The 20191-nt window shown below is 44.3% G+C and overlaps 1 protein-coding gene across 2 annotated transcripts in view; it reads right to left on the bottom strand.

The window, feature by feature from the left end:
- Nucleotides 1–20191, bottom strand: part of iqsec3b (IQ motif and Sec7 domain ArfGEF 3b) — a 24659-nt gene extending 4468 nt beyond the window's left edge. For both annotated transcript variants that reach the window (XM_088379790.1, XM_088379793.1), the window contains exons 1-14: nt 19427–20191; nt 15328–15402; nt 11660–11780; nt 10614–11015; nt 9163–9875; nt 8163–8324; nt 6045–6167; nt 3248–3414; nt 2323–2462; nt 2095–2226; nt 1887–1986; nt 1430–1588; nt 1237–1329; nt 349–395 (exon numbers count right to left, since the gene is read on the bottom strand). In XM_088379790.1, coding sequence (XP_088235916.1) covers nt 349–395; nt 1237–1329; nt 1430–1588; nt 1887–1986; nt 2095–2226; nt 2323–2462; nt 3248–3414; nt 6045–6167; nt 8163–8324; nt 9163–9875; nt 10614–11015; nt 11660–11780; nt 15328–15402; nt 19427–19989 — 2997 coding nt within the window. In that variant the 5' untranslated portion in view covers nt 19990–20191. The remainder of the gene's footprint in view (nt 1–348; nt 396–1236; nt 1330–1429; nt 1589–1886; nt 1987–2094; nt 2227–2322; nt 2463–3247; nt 3415–6044; nt 6168–8162; nt 8325–9162; nt 9876–10613; nt 11016–11659; nt 11781–15327; nt 15403–19426) is intronic.

The raw sequence follows: 20191 nt of genomic DNA, 5'->3' as shown, positions 1-20191 counted from the left end.
CAGGAAAAAGACACACGGTGAAAAGAGCAACAAACGCACACACAGGCTAGCTTATGTTTGCCTCGTCAAGGCTTAGCAACAGCTGATGAATGGATTTTATTTTTTCTCCGGAGCGAGAGTGGCGGCTGATCCACTCGAAGGGCCTCCAGGCCGCCTTTGTATCCTCGGTGAAGAGCCTCTGGCAAAGCTTTTCACTTTTTTTTCGTATTATTATTATTATTGTTAAAGCCAAGCATGACTTATTGAGTCACGCGCACACACACGCCGCGTACATTCAGAGAAGCAGTCCCACGGAGATGAACAAGCACACACTTACCTGAGGGAGACAAGAGTAGTTTTGGCACTCACCTCCACAGCGTTGTTGTTGCCGCTTTTATCGTACACGTCCTGTTGACCTGCCGGAGCACAGGAGAAATCAACAGGCGTGCATGAAAATATCAAAAGCTCTAGAGGAATTTGCCGATACCTCCGCCAAGGCTTCATTCAGCATTTGTGCCAGTCAATGAATGGGAGAGAGAAACACTCTGCAGTGCTCCAAAGTTGAAGCCTTTTGTACGTTATTATTAATTCATACATTGTTCGTGCCCTTGCTATATCGCATTTTTTAGATGTATTTTTGGGCTACCTCGTCAAATTCACATTTATTGAGGCATTTAACTTAAATAAATATCAGAAAGGTTAAAGAAAAACAAATCTCCATGGCAGAGGTTTTGTTCCGACATTTGAAAGTTACATTTGTTTGTATGATTTGTGAGCGTGTTGCAGATATTATGCGTAACCTTGACAGCTAATAGCTACAAATACCGCCGACGTGCACAGTAATTAAATTAAAATATTCCCATCTTTCTCGGCTTCTAATCAGCACTAAGTAGGGAAGCTGCCGTTTTGAGGGAATGTTTTTTTTTGTGTGTGTGTGCAACGAAATGCTTCAGCAGTTTGGGGGTTTTAAAAAAAATATGCTTATTTGCAATTCTCTCGTGAGCGAGATAAGGAGATTTACCACGACGTGTGTTAGGGCTTAACTTTTTTTTTTTAAAAATACAAGATTGACCTCTCTGTAAATGCATAGTAACTTTTAGCCTGTGGATACTTTTGTAGCAGCACAAATTTGAATATTTTGTTTTTAAGAAGTTCAATACAACTTCAACAAACACTCAATGAAGAATTTGTGAGTCACATGACAGCGCCGTGAGTGCATAAACTTTAGAAAATGATTGAATGGATTTTAGTCTGCACCTGAGGGCGATCCATGTCCCGTGTGTGCATCCACTTGGCCGCCATTTGTATGTATGCTGTGAGGCTGGATGCCCTGTTGCCTCTCCAGTTCCCCTTAAAAATACAAAAGTCCAAAAAGTAAGAAAACGAGGACTATATGTACTTCTACTAAAGTACAGCATGCGAGTACTTGAACAATCTTCGCAAGCCTTACACTGAATGTGTATGTGCTCCATCTCGTTGACTTCGGAAATGGCCTCTCGTAGCTCTTCGGCAAATTTCCGCAACTCCTCCCCACTTGGCGAGCAAAAGCTGACCAGCTGCTTCTTCTCGGAGGTAAACGGGCTCAGCATGGTGACGCCATGGGCGTAGTCTGGTGTCGAGACAAAAACAAAAGACGTGCGTGTGTATTCATGGAGGATTTCTTCAAAAGTCCAATGTTTGAAATGAGACAGGAAGTCAGCCATTTTGATTTGAAGTGGCCATTTTGGGCAAACCTCTTTAACCCATCAGTATGGGAAGATTTTACCTCTTGTTGGCTCAGTCCATTTTGGATCTCGCGCTAGGTTAGTTATTGACCCAGTTTTAAGAAGGCTTGCCAAGGTATCATTGTGTTTATAGCTTACATCATGCAGGCGCATCTGATATGTACAAGTGTGAATTTATTGTACATTCATTGCTGAAGAGATGAAACTGCATTCCCAGGAGACCCATCGCTTTGCAGAAGGTGTAAGAAGCCGAGCTTTTCTTCTTGGGGCATAGCTTCAGGATCTGGAGACGCACCCAAAGATGTTTGATACGTAAGAAAACCTGCTCGACTGAATAAAACGACTTGGAAGCGAAATGCTGATAGGCACACATGTTTTGGAGCGTGCTCACCAGGAGCAGGTCGTTGAAGAGGAAGACCTCTCTCTGGAGCTGTGATAATTTCTGTTTATGAGTTTTATTGGCATCTGGAACCTCAAACAGACGACAGCAGCACACCAGACGTCTGTGAGGTACGGCCAAGATCTGCACAGGGACAGTGAAAGAGATAAATTAGGGGATTTTACGAAGGTCGTCACTTCTGGGTCGCTTGGGAAGTCGGAATATTTTTCCAAGGCTTACAGTCTTCAGACCAAGGATGGACTGCTCCACGCGGCTCACATAGGTGACATGGTCCTCATTGGATCGTAGCTCTCTTTGTTGGATTCTTTCATAAATGCCAGCCACCATCTCTCTGGGGATATCTGCTCCGTCGTCCACACCTGAAGAAGCAGCCGTGCCCCAAAAAAAAAAAAAATGAGCATGGCTCACTGTGAACAATATTGCTTGGAAGGCCAAGACAAAGACCTTTTAAAAAAACTTATTTTTCATCAACTGGGAACTCATGAGATTGTGAGAGCTTGAGCTATGAGGAGGAGGAAATAAGTGTTTGACCAAATTGTTTTGTTTACTGGTTGCTGCCTGCGAGGATATTGATAAACAGTGGACTGTCTCACAAAAAATACAGAGGTCGTTTTTTTTAGCTTGGGAGCTAACTAATGCTAGCTAGCCTAAACAAATCAGGGCTGACAGATGGACAGAGAGACAGATAGATGGATGAGACTGTTAAATGGGTGTCCCTGCAGTGCCAGTCACAGCCACACCATGCAGGATGGCCGCACTTAATCATGACGTTCTCTTCGCCCGTTTCCATGACAATGAACTAACCGCCCAGAAGCCACTGTTGACTGAAGAAAAAGTGTTGTTGAGTAAAGGTAAATAGAAGTCAAAGTGCTCCCGGCCCAAGCGGAGGTGATGGGATGCATTTGGAAAATATCAGCTCGTATCGTTAAATCGCAATGAGCCGGAATTAATTGGCACAGTCTTTGGGGCAGAACTCGAGGAGCTGAGGATAAATCAGACATGGAACACCAGGAGAGCGAGGAGAGGTGTTCGCTTGAGGTGCTGCCTTACGGGCCGTAGAAAAGTCTGTTGTTAATTTTGAACACAGTCCTAGTTATAAGAGGGTGTGCACACTTATGCAACCACATTATTTCATGACTGTCACCTCTGAGGTTGCGTATGAAGTCGTCGAGGCCCATCTTGCGCTGCGGTTTGATGTTGGGCGAGTACATGTCAGTGTTGAGGAGGACCACAGCGAAGGCCAGGATGAAGATGGTGTCGGGGTTGTGGAACTGCTGGACCACGTCGGGATTACACATGCAGTAGCGCTGGCTGAGTGCACATCAAAAAAATATATTTCAGTCAAAGATCGGCATTTTCTGTGCCTTTCTAAATATTTGATTCGGTCCACGTTGGTATAAAACGATACTCCAAAATTCTTTCATATTCAGCTGAGCTCTCTCGACTCCCACCTGCAGGCTTCCACCGCCTCTAAAAACCTTTTTTTGTGGTTCCTGAAGCGCAATCGAATTTAATGAAGTGGCCTCCTGACTTCATGGCTTGTGGCTTTATTATGATTACGACACATTTTCACTCTCTTCTGATTTTAAGATATGGATATTGTGAGCTGGTTAGGATATGAGGGAAGGGCGCAATATCGGCATTTGAGAGTGTGTGCTTTCAAAAGACCCATGAAGATAATTACGAGGGGCATCATATGGAATATATTCAATATTTTTGATATATATACAGTATTCAAAATATAAGGCAAGGTTGTGGTCAATGGCATCTGATAATCAGTAGCGGTTGCCATTAATGGCGCTGAAAGGCCGCATTTGACAGTGCAAAGCGGTTTGCGCCATCGGTGAAGTAACACTCCTCTCGTCACGTTGGCTGGCACGAGCATGATGAGATGTTGCACTTTGTCTGCTCTCTCGCTGCCCGCAGGCTTGTAAATGTCTCCCTCGCGCCTCCCCAACTCCTTGACTGTCACTTGCGCTTACACACTGGTGCATTCTGGGAGTCAGAGGGGCTTTTAGCAAAGACATGCCAGCGTGGAGGCTATGGAGGATATACACTTGTTTGTCTTGTTTGTATTTAGCACAGGGTGGCACGATTTAATACTTGAATTTTTTTTTTGTACGATACTGCAAACTAAACATTTTCCTGCCGGTTTCAGCCAGTGAGCAACATAGCAGCGTCCCGACTCATTTACTTGACGTAATATGCGGGAAATATTCATAGGGAGAGGCGAGCTCCACGATCCTAGACACGCACACCCTCTGTGTGAATAAACAGCAACATCGTACGTGTTTTTTCGACGTCATTCTTGGCCGGCCATCTTATGTCAGCAGTCTGTTTCAACGGCCGCCTGGCATCTTCACAAACATGAAGGTTCGCACGCCAGCTGGCACAAAGAATCCTTCGCCACCATGGCAGCGCAACATACACGCGAATGACATAACAAGTGTTACGTAACACACACATCCCGATAAGACCCGTTGTGACCTATACTCGCAAAGTGTAGTCGGCCATCGCCGGTGACAGATGTGCAATGACTCGGCGACATGTGATGAAGCGTTCTTATTGGCCTTCGAACGAGCAAAGAAGCGTGAAATGATTATTTGCTTTTCCTTCCACTGCCTTTCATCTGTAAAGGCCACCGATTATACACAAAGCTAGGCTAACCGAGGCTAACACATTAGCAAAGTCATAATTATATATGCTAATGCTAATAAAGTAGCACTCCAGAGTATATTTCAAAACGACATGAAATGACTGTTGTCGTAAGGATGCGTTTGTTGTGATTTTAAAAGAAAGACCTCATCTCCTTGCACAAAAGACACGCACAGCATATTACATTGACTCTGGCACATCTATAACACTAAATCACAGCCGCAATTTTTCTCAAATTTGTCCCTGTGAGCAATGTGTGGACACATCCAGGACGCTTCAAGGACAACGCTGCAGAGTAAATGCTTTTGCTTTTTACCTATAAACTCGGGAGCGCTATAAAAGCAGGATGCATACTACACTTAGTCTCTTGAAGAGAAAATATGATCGAAAAGTGACTTTAAAATCGCTTCTTCCTGCCCACCCATCATGTGTGAATTCATAAATCCGAGAAAAGCTTTTGTGAGCTGCCTCGTTACTAAAATGTATATGCGAGCGAGTCATTCGGAAATGCGATGGAAGACATAATCGACATAATGCTCGGCAGCTAGCCTAGTCTAAATGATGCTGTTTATGAACCACCATCCATCCGTTACGATTAGGGGTCAGGGGTACGGTTAGGGGGTTCGAGTTAGGCAAAAGCTTAGCAGAGTTTCATCCTTGTCGTGTTCCACATTAGCTTGGATTAGCTTGTATTAGTTTAGTAATCCTGACCTCTTCTCTGCCCTTTCTTCTATCCATCCATTATGCATTAGTGGACCGTGCGCAACTCTAACTCCAGACTTGCCTTTATACTGAACAAAAATAATTTTCCCAAAAATCCACAACATATTGGCTGAATCAAAATCACACAGAACAGATCCTAAAAAACAATGTGTCGCCAGGAGGTTGTGGTGAAGTCGAGAGCGTCTATTTTCGTACACACGCAGTTCTGCATCGTTTTTTTTTTGCGGGGTGTGTAATTGTCGAGTTCATCCGCGGTTGCAGGCAATCAGTATAATTTGTTAATGATACCAAAGCTTTGCTCTCATCACAACCTGTCACCAGCAGCTCTCATAAGCACTAAAAGCCTGTTAAAGCGTCTCTCTGGATCTGGATGTCTGATAGCCCCAAGACTAATACGTGACATCAAAGATACTCTTGTCAGTTTATTTTTTATTTTTATTTTTATATTTTCACTTAATACTGAATAATGTAAGCACTGGTCGCTAGCGGCAGTACAAAAAAATCCAAGGTGCCCTTTTGGTTGTGAGGACCTTCTGCAAAATATTCAGCTCCAAGCGTCTCACCTGAAGGCCTCAATGAGTCTCTCCACCTTCTGCGCCTCGCCTTGCACCCGCACGTGAGCTTGGAACTTCCTCAACGCCTCGTCCAGCTCCATGCCCGAGAAATCCATTTCGTCCACCACGCAGCTGCCAGTATCCACGCGAATGAACACAAAAGAGGGCGAGGGGGAGAAGAAACAATTTAGCAATGTAGTAGGGGCAGCGTGGGTCCAAGCAAATACACACACACACACACACGCTGATGGCAAAACCTTCCTCTTACAGTCATACTTCCATTACTGAAGCGCTGACCTGGAAGACATACACGCACACACAAATAGAAAGTGGAATATGATGACAGCGGGAGATAGGAGAGTCACATAATGACATTCAAAGGAGTACATGAAAGGCTTACAATGTGCCAATGGCAGCGGCACATACATAAATACATGTGTGTGTTCGTGCGTTGGGGGGGCAGTGACCTATTTCAACAGTTTCTCCAACAACCTCAGCAAAAAAAAAAGCCAGTCCTTCCGTGTTCTCCAGATGAGGACGCTTAGAAAAACATTTTGAATGGAAGCATGTTGCATTTATGTATGCCGGCTAGCACTTTACTATCACTGAGCGGTCCAGAAAAAATGTAGTTCTCACGAGAACGACGTGGACTTTATTTTTCTCAAAGAATAAAAGCTGCACCGAATGATGTCATGAAATCAAGTTGTGTCAATGAGGCTAACATTTGCACACTTGAAATGTGTAAGCTCAATATGAAGTACATTGGAAAATCTCAAAGGCACTAGATGGAGATATAATGTCATATGTGTATTTATTTTGTGGTTTCAATTATTACTCCAGGTGGCCTTAACAAGCAAGGGAGGTCATATTTATCTCTCATCTTTGCAGCTTCCACTGTGAAAGGATTTCTTTTCACTTTTTTTTTTTCACAGTTTTGCAGTAATGCTGCAGACAAATCACAGCTCATACTTCACCCTGAAAAACAGTTGACAAAAAGCTCTTAAGATCCAAAGTAGCCCCTCCTCCTCTTTTTATGACTCTGCAATATGACAACTCCAAACTTCCAAAGTTGCTTTATTATATGATTTTATGCGGCGTTTTTTTTTTTTTGGGGTCAAAATAGAGCAGCTTTGAACGTGTCAGTGAGTCCTGGAGGTGCTCGAAACTGATTTAAATCCAAAGATCAAAGTGCCAGCGGGTGCTAATGTGACTCTCGGGTGTAAAGTAGCTCACGAGAAATGCTTTAGCGTCTGTGCTTATTATTTGCTGCTAGCCAGAATATCAGCGTAGCCGTCGATGAGCAAGTCAATAAAAGTGGGAAGTGCTAAACCTGCAAAAGGTCTTGTATAATTCATGGCTCTGGCCCAGCATCATAACATCAGCGTGAATGATGTCGCTGATAAAATGTTGAAAGGAAAGGTCACTGTTGAATGATGGGAAATGTAGGCATTGTTTCCACAAGCTCTGCACAAAACTCAGCAAAAAAAAAAAAAAAAAGTGCGTATTTTAAGGCAACACTGAAGAACAAAACATTTTTTGTGGGGGGGTTATGAGCTAGAAGTCATTTTACAAAAACAGAGGTAGTAGTTTTTCTGAGAGGAAAGTTTTAATATTAAAAAAAAAAACTCAATAATGTCCAAGAATAGAAATGATGGTCATAAGTGACAAATAAAAGAGGCTTTTCCTTTTTATCCAAAACTTTAAAAGTGTACAGATAATCGGGAAAGACTGAATAAAAGAAAGTAAAAAGCTTTTGTAACAAAATTCATGACTAGTCATTCTTTATCTGTCTTTGAATAGGCTTTATTTTGTTGCTATACTTTTTCTTTTTTTTTTGCTTCTGATCTTTTTCAATCCCCACTGAAACATTTGAAAGATGGCAAAGGTTCAATTGCTTGAAAAGAAACCCATCTAATGGCCTAGAAAGATTCTAGAAAGCAACTGTGAATTATTTATATTGAATCTAAAGTTGTCTCCGTTGGGGGAACCAAACAAACGCAAGCAACTCAAATATTCTATTTAAAGCGACATGTCCAAATATTAGATATTGTCAGCAAGAAAAAAAATCAATAACAGCATGATCCATATATCAATTGGTAAATTTTATGGAAAAGGATGGCGACTCACTCGAGAACGTCTCTGTTGAACTGCAGCTTGCTGTTGCCCAGAAACTCTCCAATCATCTGCCTGCTCAGACCTTTCCTCTGCAGCAGAAAGTGAGCCACGCCGATAGCCGTGTCAGGGACAAAGCCACGCGTGATCAGGAAGTGAATGCCCTTCTCCGGGTTCCTGTCACCGCAAGGGAGCAATTGTTGAAACACGGGGTTATACTGACATCATCAAAACTATTTCTATAATTTTATTGTATATATTTATATAATTTTTAATAATACCAAAAACAATAAAACAAACATGAATTTTGCATATTTATATATTATATCTATTTATATAATTTTATGATTTTTAATAATACCAAAAACATGATTTTTTTTAACTAAAAATAACAAATTCATAAAATATGGTCAAAAAATAATAAAGATAAATAAATACATTTGTGTCATGAGAAATGATACAAATAAAAATAAGAACAATGGAAGTACATATTACGCTCTCAAAAAATGTATTGGACTCTTGCTGTTCTTAGTTAACATTTATGAAATATTAACAACCCATTTGAAGCTGTTTCATAACACTTCATCAGAATATAATGTCGGTGCTCTTGCGCAAGTGCTCGACGATTCAAAAGGATACTTATGCAGTGTGTGTGTGTGTGTGTGTGTGTGTGAGAGAGAGAAAAGAAACTGCTTCTGAAATAAAGAAAAATGAAAGTGCGTTCATGCTCAAAGCTGTTAGCTGACGACTCGTCCAGGTCAGAGCGGCTGCCAGCCAAGTGCGCACCTTAATCAACTTTAATTTGCAATAACTAATAGTAATGATAAGAAGTAAAGGCCAGTGGTGCTCTCCCTCTATTTATGGCTGCTTTCACATTGTGCATGCTCCTTTTTTTTTTTTTATACCTCCTCCATCGCCTCGATGCCTTTGGCTTTATTTTCTTGTCGGTAGTGGGCCCCTCCCGCAAAAAAAAAAAAAAAAAACTCCCAAGGCAAAAAGTGTACTTTGCACTCACACGTTGAAGAGGTTTAATCCAATGCGATAGAGCCGTTTACGATGTGTGTCGGTGGAGAGGGTGGGCGAACGGCAGGCCGCCGGATCCTGGCATCGATCCCTGGGCAGGGAGACCACCAGAGCCTGCAGGGCATCGGGGCCGCCGCCCGTCGCCAGCTGCTGCGGGTGGGTGTAGTGGTACTGCTGGTACTGGGTGTAAATCTGGGCGGGCTGCTGGTCGGACTGGGCCGAGGTGACGATGGCGGCGGAGGTAGACGTGGAGGTAGACCCGGCTTTGTCCGAGATGCCGTCGCCGTACGGGGCGCCCCCCGGGAGGGGCACGGCCGAGCCCCTCCGCGACCCCGGGTCCAAATTCTCCAGCTCCTCGCTGGGAGGAGGCGCCGGGAACTCGGGCTCCTCGCCGGACTCACCTCCGACGAAGCCCATCCCGCTCAGCGAGGTCTTCCTGCTGCCCGCCTTGCTGCCGGCGTTGCCCAGCGAGGTGGTGGTAGTGGTGGTGGTAGCGGACGAGATGGTGTAGGAACTATTGCTGTCGATGTGGACGGTGACGTCCCGGAAGGCCATGAGTAGAGAGCTGGCGCTGCGGGGGAGGCAGGCGCTCTCGGCGGCCGCACACAGGGCCCCGGGGTCCATGAGGAGGCCTTGGCCCTCCGAACCTTCGGATACGCTCCAACCGCGGAGGGCCTCATCTATCGACTGGGCAAGCGAGTGAAGCTGAAAGAACAAAAATTTGTCACGGGGGAGTCGCAGTAAGCACGACTGCCTCACAATCAGAAGATTTGTCTTGGAATCTCAGGTGGAACGTTCCCAAAAAACATTTTTCTCTCTACATTGATCGCCTCAGAGTGAGGAGATCCTCGTTAAAATTATCGTCGGAAAATCACTATGGTTATTTGAAGCCTCTTAGATGTGAATGTGAGGTTAGCCTAAAGACAAAACGAGCTTTTAAAAATGCATGGAATTTTTTGGTCACTTTGACACATTTTAAAAGGAACACTTACTTTAATGTCTAATAGTGATAAAGTACAATGGAGCGACGTAAATGGTCTCCTATTGGAGCAGGTTAGCTAATCATCTGCATTTTGTGAGACCGATGGGTCCAAATGAGTAATGATATTAGATCATCTGGTAAAACAAGATATATATATAGATTGAGTATATCCAGATGTCTACTGGGAGCTGCTCCAGCTCACCATAATGAGGACGAGCAACCTTGAAGATGCGCGACGCAAAGTTGTTTGTCTTGATGTGCCTTGTGATTGGCTGGCACCAGTCCACTGCTTTCTCTTGCCAAAAAGTAAGTTGGCAAAAGCTCCAGGTCATATGTGACCTTAATGAGGACATCGACATCGTCCATCGGTTCCAATGTGACTTTGTTTGTTGACTGGCGACCAGCCCAGGGCGGACCCTGGAGAAGAAGGATTTGAATTTCTGGTATTCAAACAGACTCACTTGTTCGGAGAAGCAGTCCTCCAGCTGCGAAAGCGAAGGTCCGGGGCTTTGAGAGGGCGGCGCTCCTGAGGTCGGAGCGGCGGCCGCTGCCGGGGCGGACGCGGGAGACGGCGGTAGAGAGGTGGAACGACACGGCGGCGGAGGAGGCGTCTTGGAACGAAGCGGAATCTGCCCCCCTCCCGGATGGAGAGAGTAACTGTGTCTCTGGGTGCTATTGCGGGCCCGTCCCGAGGGGCTGGGTTGGCGCAGGGAGATCCGGCGCGGTAGCTTGCTCTCCGAGAGCGAGTTGCGGATCTTTTGGAAATTTTTGCTGAGCTGGTACTGACGGAAGGCGGTCTGGATACGGCGGGCGGCCCGTCTGGCGATGAGGTGGCCTCCGTACTTTTGCTCCAGGTCTTCTATCTGGAGCGAGAAGACGATGTTTGTGTTGGATCTCATTACCAGGCGTGCCTAATGAATTGTCCCCCCCCAAAAAAGTTACACTGCCAAACTTTCCAGCAAAGAAGACAAATCAGAGCGATAAAGAAAAGGAGGACAGCCGACGCACACCATGAGAACACCCAGCAAAAAAATGCGCGCGCGCACACACACACAAAGGCCGTTATTAGCTGTTACCATGGCAACCTAGCATCTTTCATGCTCCTGTCGCTGTGGATGTTGAGATACTGGTGTTCACTTTTTTTCGCTCTCTCTTTCATGTCAACAGAGACAGAAATAGATCTGAATGGGTTTCTTTTGCAGCACGCAATGTCATTCTCACCACCCCTACTCCCACCATCGACCCCCCCCCTCATGCTCAAAGACAAATGTCGCTCCGTCTCCCTCCCGCCAAGGGCGAAAAATACATTCCGATATGAGGGCCCGTCAGGGACATAATTCAAGACATTATTCACGGGGGATAGAAACCAGGTTGGCTTGTAAATAGCAAAAACTTTACGTATAATTGATTGTATGTCAGTATGTTACATTTCAGTTTGATGTGTGAGAGCATTTGAGTAATCCCGAATTACCATGTGCCCCTGACGTCCCCGCACGCCCGGGCGTACCTGTTTGTTTTTGTTTTCCAGGGAGATCTCATAATCACTGGGCCCCTCCCGCTTGGCTGTGGTGCCGTCCACGTCCCGTCCTCCCGAGGACGAGCCGTCCTCTAGGCTCAGCAACCGGCCGCTGTCGTGGGAATAAGAGCCGATAGTCATCAGCGCTCGCCTCCGTCCATGACCTTCACAACACATCTGTGGAGTGTGTGTGTGCGTGTGCATATGTGTGTGTGTGATGAGCAGCAGGTGGGAAATGACTGCAGTAGCCGGAGGCCATAGCAGGACACAATTTCATCACAGTTTGCAGCAGAAATTCATTCAAATCTTCTCTCAAGCCTTTATCATGATATTATAATCATAATAAATGTGTTAAATTATGTACAGTCCTATTATGTATTATGATCTATTTCATCTATATTTTGGCCGGAGAAAAAAAAAAAATCTGGACTGACGATTCTAATCTTTTGCACAGGGCATCGTTTCGTTGAATGGGAAGCGTAGTGGTATAGCGGTTGCCACGTTCGCCTCGCGATCCAAGGTTCCGAGTTCAATTCTCAGCTCCAACTTTCCCGGGAGGAGTTTGCAGGTTTGGGCACCAGGACATAACTCGTATTGTATCTTCGTATGTCATATTTGTTGCTAGGCAACATTCGCCATGTTACCTTACCTAATAAATATCTGGATAGCATACCTTACCATAATAAAATGGAATCAAATATAATAATATAAAATATTATGGAAAAAAATGTGCTCATATATAGTTGCATCTAATACTGCGGTGTCAATTATAGCAAGAGAACGTCTGCATGCGCTTGCGACACAGTGAGACAATCGCCTCAAAGTCAAACATGACTTGCATAAAAAGTAGCGAGAACTTCATCAGCTTCTGCAGATATTTCGAAAATAATCATCTGTAATAGAGCTGAGGCTGAGGAAAATTAAAAATATATATTATTGTAAATGGTCTAATTTAATGCTGCTTTGACGTGGTTTATAGTGGCTGTCTTCAATAATTCCCCCGTCCTTCGTTTTATTTAATTCAAGGGACAAATATTCTTCTTTTACACGACATCACGACTGAAATCTATCAAAGGGGAAAATGAGGTCAGGGCGATTCCAAAATTGATTTGTGGATATGTTAAAGTTATCTTAAAAGTATTTTGAGATTAGCCAGTCTGGATTTTTACTTTTCAACACTTTGGGCTAATGCTAATTTCTGCATCTGTTTAGCTTTGTCACAATAGTATTTCCGTTCTCGTCTATCCATCACTTGAAAATATCGGATTTTCACTCAGTCTAGCCGGCGAGCCGTGGGTGGAGAAATTTAATTGTATTTTTTGGATTAGCAAAACAAAAAATGAAAAACAGGCCGCCTCCTGACACAATATGGGGAATACACACAATTCCCCTAAAAAATTAACTTGGTTGTGTAATTTCACACTCGATGGTCGGGCACGCACTCCAGAGATCCGCCAATTTTTATACAAGTGATTCAATTGGCAATTTTCCATAACGTGTCCTCTGTGAGCTTTGAGCATCATTTGACAAATATTGTATTGTGATTTCCCGCCTCCTTTTCCTCAAAACACTTCTTTCACTCAGGAGTGTATTCACAAGTGTAAACATGATGCACAGTGAAGGCTGAACAACAAGCAGGTTAAAAATCCAATTCAAGGCGCATACGCCATGTTCCTCTTGTTATTGTTGTATCGTTATTGTTATCACGCCAATATTACTCTCGCAAATAAGGCCAGCAGAGAAGCATTGTGTCTCAAATGAGCTCAAGCCAGTTAGGTTCAGTCGCAAATAGAACGGTTGCGTAAAGAGAAATCCAGACCCGAATTCGAATACATTAGTACATGAGAATACATTAGAGGGTTTAAAAGGCAAGAGTTGAGCAATTTATGCATCTGGACTGCAAAAAGCTTCTGTAATGCTCTGTGAGATACCCCCACTCACTCCCACGACTCAAAGACTGAGATTTGGGACATGAGGCACAAGTGCACATCTGTCAAAAATTATTTTATTATTTAAAAAAGAAAAAAAAAATCAGCCCGTTAATACTGTGTCAACCAATATATTATAAAGAATAAAATGCAAATTTTTATAAAAAATAATAAGGTAATTTGAATTAATAATATTAATAAATATAATTATTATTAGTATTAATTATCAATTACACTTCTAAATAGTATACTAATATTAAATTAATATATATTAATTATATAATTATATTATAATTATATTACATATAAATCAGAATATTATTTAACCATTTAAAAAGAAAATCTAATGTGTCCCTTGAGGACAAATGTTTGCCCTCTTCTGTTCAAATTGTATTCATTAATGAGAAATATATACAAGTGCCGTATAGACAACCCTGCAAACCGTTTTTTTTTTTGCTCATGACCTTAGAGGAGAGGGAGGAAGTGTCATTATTTGTGCTCAACTGGACAAGTCACGTTAAACAGAACCGTATCACATGACACCACGCAAATGTCGGCTTCTCGTCATCCCGGCCTCCAAATCATAAACGTTTATCATGAGGATGATTTCATTTTGGATGGAATTACCCCCCTCCCAAAAAAAAGGTGCCGAATTTCTCACCGATGTAAGGCAGCAGAATGTAATAAGATCCCCCATAAGCCTCGCAAATTGCATGCTGATCTGATGAGATTGAATGTTGATACAGTGTAAGCCACTGAACACGTTCCATGCCCTAGCCAATGTTCATTTTAAATTGCTGCCAAAAGTGTGATCTGGATCCAATGGGGAGAAAATTTGACTTGTGATCTTGTACACTCCAGAGTCCCAGCCACGGATGAAATGTTTTGGTGCGTTTCAAAATGGTCTTTTATTTTATCCTGATGAAATTCATTTGAACTTTTGAACTCATTGAAGCAGCTATCCTAAATGGCTATACGATGGCGGCGCTTTTCTACCTTCACGCCATCTAACGATTTCAAATATTAAAGATCGTTTTGAAGATTTGCTATGAAAAATTGGATACGAGAGCTCATTCAATTATGATTTCCTTCATCCTCGTTTTGAAATGTTGCGTATTTTTTACTGCCGCCTGTAAATCCAATTTACAATTTGAAGATAATAAAAATAAAACACCCACGCGGAGACATGAACTCATCGCCGCTCGACAGAACTCCCCAAATGCCAAGCGGAAGGCAAGATGGCTGCTTTTCTCGTCCCCTCGTTACTATGGCAGTGATGGCCATTGCGTCATCAGCGAGTTGCTAGGGGCGATTGGGTATTGACAGTATCGGCACTCGTTTCCCTCACTGATGCCTGTGCGTTCAATAACCTTGAGGTCCTGACGGCTATTTGTTACCAAGCGCTTAATGTGGCTGCATCTGCGACCACAACCGCACACACACAAAAAAAAAACACACACCATAATGTGTGCGGTCAACTGCACACAGAGTAAAATGTCCTTTGGTGTAATAATAAACCTTTGTGTCATGGCCATGTTGGGGACTTACAATGATGGCTGCCCCATTACAAACAAGGAGACAATAAGCAAGGAGATCATTCCGTTGATAGTGAGAATGATGAAAATGGAGGATGCTGATAACCAAGTAAACTGTTTAGCAATCATTCCAACAAAGGAGAGGAATAAATGAGGTGCGGTGGGAATTTCGGGAAAATATATGAAGCCATCTTACCTGGATGCGCCGCTGACGTCAACTTCAGGATGCTCGGGGGCGGGGCAACAGAACTGATGCAGCACCGTTTCGCTTCTGCGAAACACAGAGAAAACGTGTTTATCCCGTCTGTTTGTTTTGCCAAGCGCCCAAAAACAATCCAGAAAAAAGACTTTCATTAAACTCCTCGGGATTATTTGGCACTGATCCCTTCGTAAATACCCATATGTGGGTCAATTCCAGGCTGAGACTGCTTACAGTGCATCCAGATGTTGATAGCCACGATGCATCCATCAGTCACGGCTGTAATTTAGCCGTGTCCCCGAATGACAGATGGTCACTTGCAGCTATTTCCCTTCCCGTAAAAGTTTGCACACTTTCATTCATTTTTAGCTACCATGTCTGAGTTACTGACATAAATGACGCAATACACTTGCAAGCATTAAATCTATTGTGAACAGACTTACTAAAATACCTCAAAGATAATTTGTCCTTAGATGCTTCCCGTTACTGCTAGTAAGATCCTCGGAAATACTTTTGATGGATCGCCTCGCCGTACGGTAAAAGTCCGTTTTTTTCCCGCCGTTTTCACGTTTGACTGCACGGCAAAAGCGTCTCCTGACTTGCGCTCGGCATCTTCTACGTGACGCAAAGTCACGGTGACAGGCAGTCAGAATCAACGCCCGGACTCACAGTGACAGTCGTAGCTATAAAAAGATTCCTTTTCTGCGCAACTTCCACATGAAGAACGCATGCATCCATTTTCTACCGCGCTTCTTTCTGTTCGGGGGTTGAAACCAGGGCTGACGTTCACTCATTTGGACTTAGGGATAATTTCATGTCAAATTCTGGCCCCTGTAAATATATTTGGCCCGCGAAAACATTGTCAGTCCTAAAATTGCAAATTGTCTTGACTTTTAAAAAAATACAGATGTTTCTAGCAATTGTTATTACCGTTTATCTTTTTAAAAATTTGAACAGTAGTCTCTGATTTCAAAAGTATTTATTCATCAGTCTGTTGTGTAGCCTGTATTTAAAATGAGACGTTCATACATTTATTAGGGTTGACAGTCCTACTAGCCCTCCGAAGGAAACGATGACTACGCTGCGGCCCGCGACAAAAAAAAACAATGCATTTACGCTAACACGCATGTTTTAAGGCCCACAGCTGAGATTCAAACGACGAACCTCGGAAATGGACACGGTAAGCATCGCTTGACCGTTTGCTGCCCATTTCTGTGATTTCCCGTAGGAGAAATGAAGCGGAGTTCCTTAATAGATCTCCCGCAGAAAAGCCACTGTAAGTAAAAAAGGCAAACGTTGCTCATTAGTGAGAGAATTGTCGTAGAAAAGCGCAGTTTCTGCTTTTTTTTTTTTTTTTGTCGCTTTATTTGTGGTCCCGGAGGCTGTCATACACAAGCACGCTTTTCATTCTATGCTTTCGTCCACCTAATGGCCATCGGCACCCAAGGCGGCGTACAAATAGAGCAGGTGAATATTTTAAGGCTACGTGCCTTTTGCTGTCGGCCAGCGTTGCCATCATGCCTCCGCGGCCTTGCTCTTTTGTACCGCTACTTCAAGTGCAGTATGTTCAGTCGTCTCCCGCTTTCCGGAAGCCTGGCATGCGACTCGGGCGCTCAGGATGGCGCCGGTACATTTTGTGCACCTTCCCAGACACCGCGGGATGTCCCTCAATCCCTTGGCGAAGATTGTTTGTTCGGGATAGATAAAGCGAGTCGACAGCTCGCCCAAAATGGAATTTTTTCCCTTTTCCTGCCTGGTCTTCTCCCTGCACCTGAGCTGGTCCGCTCCAAAGTCAGCCCTCAAGCTCCTTCCGAGGGGGGCTTCCATCAAAGAGCGTTACTGAGCATGCATCTTCTATTTCTCGCTCCCCCTCCTGAGAATGGCTGATTACCGTTCGCTCCACGGGCTAAGTGGGCCAGATAGAGAAGGCTCAGCTGGAAAGAGCGGGAGAGAATCCTTTCTCTGAACCTCTTCCGTCTCTGCAAAACCTCCAGGGTGCATACACGTGAACCGGCAACACTGGCAACAATGCAAAAATACACAAAACACGCAGCCAAAATAAGATTACACACCAGCACACGTGTCGTTTGGATGGAGACGCACTGATGGACGTGTGCGCTGAGTGCGCCAGGCCAACAGGCCCCTTTATTAGGAACACCACACTATCTATCTATCTATCTATCTATCTATCTATCTATCTATCTATCTATCTATCTATCTATCTATCTATCTATCTATCTATCTATCTATCTATCTATCTATCTATCTATCTATCTATCTATCTATCTATCTATCTATCTATATCTGTTTAGCTAGCTAACGAGTGAGCTAGCTATTTGTCTATATGTCTGTCCGCCCGTCCATCCATCTATCCACTTGCTTTTTTCAATTTCATTTCAGGTATCATTCAGATAGTTGGGAAGCCACCATCCTCTGAGAGCTAAGGATTTGCAGCATATCATTCCATTTTCCGTGGCTCACCAACGGAACTTGGAGCATTGCAAAATTGTTTTTTAGCTCGTTTTGTTGCCCCCCCCCCTCACCCCCACCTGCAGTTCAATACCACTTTGAGAAGTTTCATGGCCTGCACAGCGCTCCAGTACAATTTATTGTTTGTCGAAACAGGATGTGTTCTTGCCTATTCGTGCAGAGGAAGGCCTGCGACTATCAACGCAGATGAAAAAAATAACAACTGATGAACTCATAGAGAAGCCGTTCGTGCAAACCAAAGGTTAAGGGTTAATGGGAACGCTACAAAAGCTCCATTCAGCGAAGGTTTCAAAGAGTCACAATATGAAGCATGACCGATTTCAAGTTGCTGAGCATCGTTAGTATCCACTTGAAGCACTGAGCAGATTCCCACATTCAAAACCAAAACTAAATAGCTATTGACACAAGCAGAAAGTACGACCTAGAGAAATGTAGTTTCAATTGTTAGCCTCTTTGCGTATTTAGAAAAATAACAAGTACAGCTAAACCGTGATTTAATTACACCGAAACCAACAAAGTCTGGATTGAACGTACGGAAAACAGTGTCCTTTCACTCAAAACACACCTTTGAACAGCTGTCAAAGTTTGTTGGCTTCAAAATTGGCCTCAGCACCACTTAATACATGGCGGCCATGTTAGTAGGGGCAACTGTCTTACAAACTTGAAAAGTTTTTGTACTCTGAGGCATTTTAGGTCACAAAAAAAGTACGTCAATTTAACAACCCATCGGTTTTGACGGATGACCTTCTCTGACACCCCACGCTACCCTTTTTTTTAACACCATTGCAGTCTGTGTCAAATATGACTTTTAGAATATGCAACATGGTGCTAAAATATCGTGCTATCGTGGGCCGGACCTTTGACAAGTTTGATCTAAGTGTGTTCCTCTCATTAGACGAAGAAGTGGTGCACTATGACGCCAGGGGAGGTGGCGTGGTGGGGGTGCACGCGTTCACGTGGTGCACGTGCGTCTCATCTAACAGAAAACATCAGAGGCCCGTCGGATGCCCCATGAGACGTGAAAAAGCCGCACATTCATTAACAGCAGGAACAGCAACGTGGACGCATCACATCACTCACCATGCAGGCTGCCCCCCACCCACACACACACACACGTAAGCATGCGTCACACACATATAGTACACACACATAACATCCACAAATCCACATCGACATATACACTACCCTGCACACACACATGCGTGTATCACATGCTCATGCACACACACACATTGCACACACAAATGTGCATTAAACACTCATGTATTTATTATAAGCACACACACGTATGCATGCAATACACGTGTATGTTACACACGCACACTTGCAGGCCCACAGCTGTTTGTTACGTAATGATCCAGTTTCGCTTTTAAATAATCCACCTCTGTATCTCTCTCTGCCCCTCACACACGCGCGCGCGCACACACACACTGAGCAACGCTCAATGTACGTGCAGGATATTATAATAAATTATGATAATTAAACAAGCTTTTTGGCGAACTAAAAATTAAAAAGAAAATGAGAGAGCAATGGTACACAGCAATCGAGCGCAGTAGTATTTTTTGAAAGCTTTTCCGGACCGTTTTTTGTGTGTGTATGAACTCACTCGGATGTCTTGGTGAGGGCCAGGGAACGACACAGTGTAGTCGGGGTCATCGGAACCAAGGAGCGGCAGCCGGTGCAACTCCCACCGTTCTCCGGCTCGCTCTCGACCGGCGAATCGGTGGTCAGCTCAGCTGGAACCAGCTGCATGTCCCCCGGGTCCAGAGGCTCCGCGGAAGGAGCCCGGACCACCGCGGCCCCGTCGACTTGTTGTTCCGGTGCGGCCGTTTGCTCCGGCGCAGGGCTCGCCGCGGAACTCGTCGTGGAGCTTTTGGTCTGGGGGTCCTGAGCGAGGTGGAGGTGATGGAGGCAGCCCAGGTCGGGGTGAAGCTGATGGTGATGATGGAGGAGGTGGTGCGGGTACGTGGAGTAAGGATGCTGATGCTGCTGCACGCGGACATCTCGCAGGTGCCTGTTCTCCCCAATGAGCTCATCCACCCGCCGGTCCAACTCTTCGATGCGGGAGCGCTGCGTCTGGATGAGACTTTGCTGGTTCTGCACAATTGTGGTGAGCTCCCGCAGGTACAAGATCGCCTGCACCGGATTATCCAGCAGGCTGGAGCTCATCCTACACGCGAGGCTCGGACAATGGCCAGAAAGAGACAGGCAAAAAGGACGCAGAGGAGAAGGAGGATGTTGAGGGACGAGCGCTCCTTGGCCGTGTTGTTGTTTTTTCTTCTTTTGGAAGGATGCAGCGATAGTGCTCGCCTCCACTTGTGCTCCCTCCCTCCTGTCTCCCTCTCTTACTGCGCTGAGAGATGCTGAAGAG

Source organism: Syngnathus floridae, chromosome 6 (assembly GCF_059516105.1).
Source record: "Syngnathus floridae isolate MCC-2025c chromosome 6, RoL_Sflo_1.0, whole genome shotgun sequence".
Lineage (NCBI taxonomy): Eukaryota > Metazoa > Chordata > Actinopteri > Syngnathiformes > Syngnathidae > Syngnathus > Syngnathus floridae.
The sequence above is the reverse complement of the archived record's forward strand: the minus strand, read 5'-3'. Positions and strand labels throughout refer to the sequence as shown.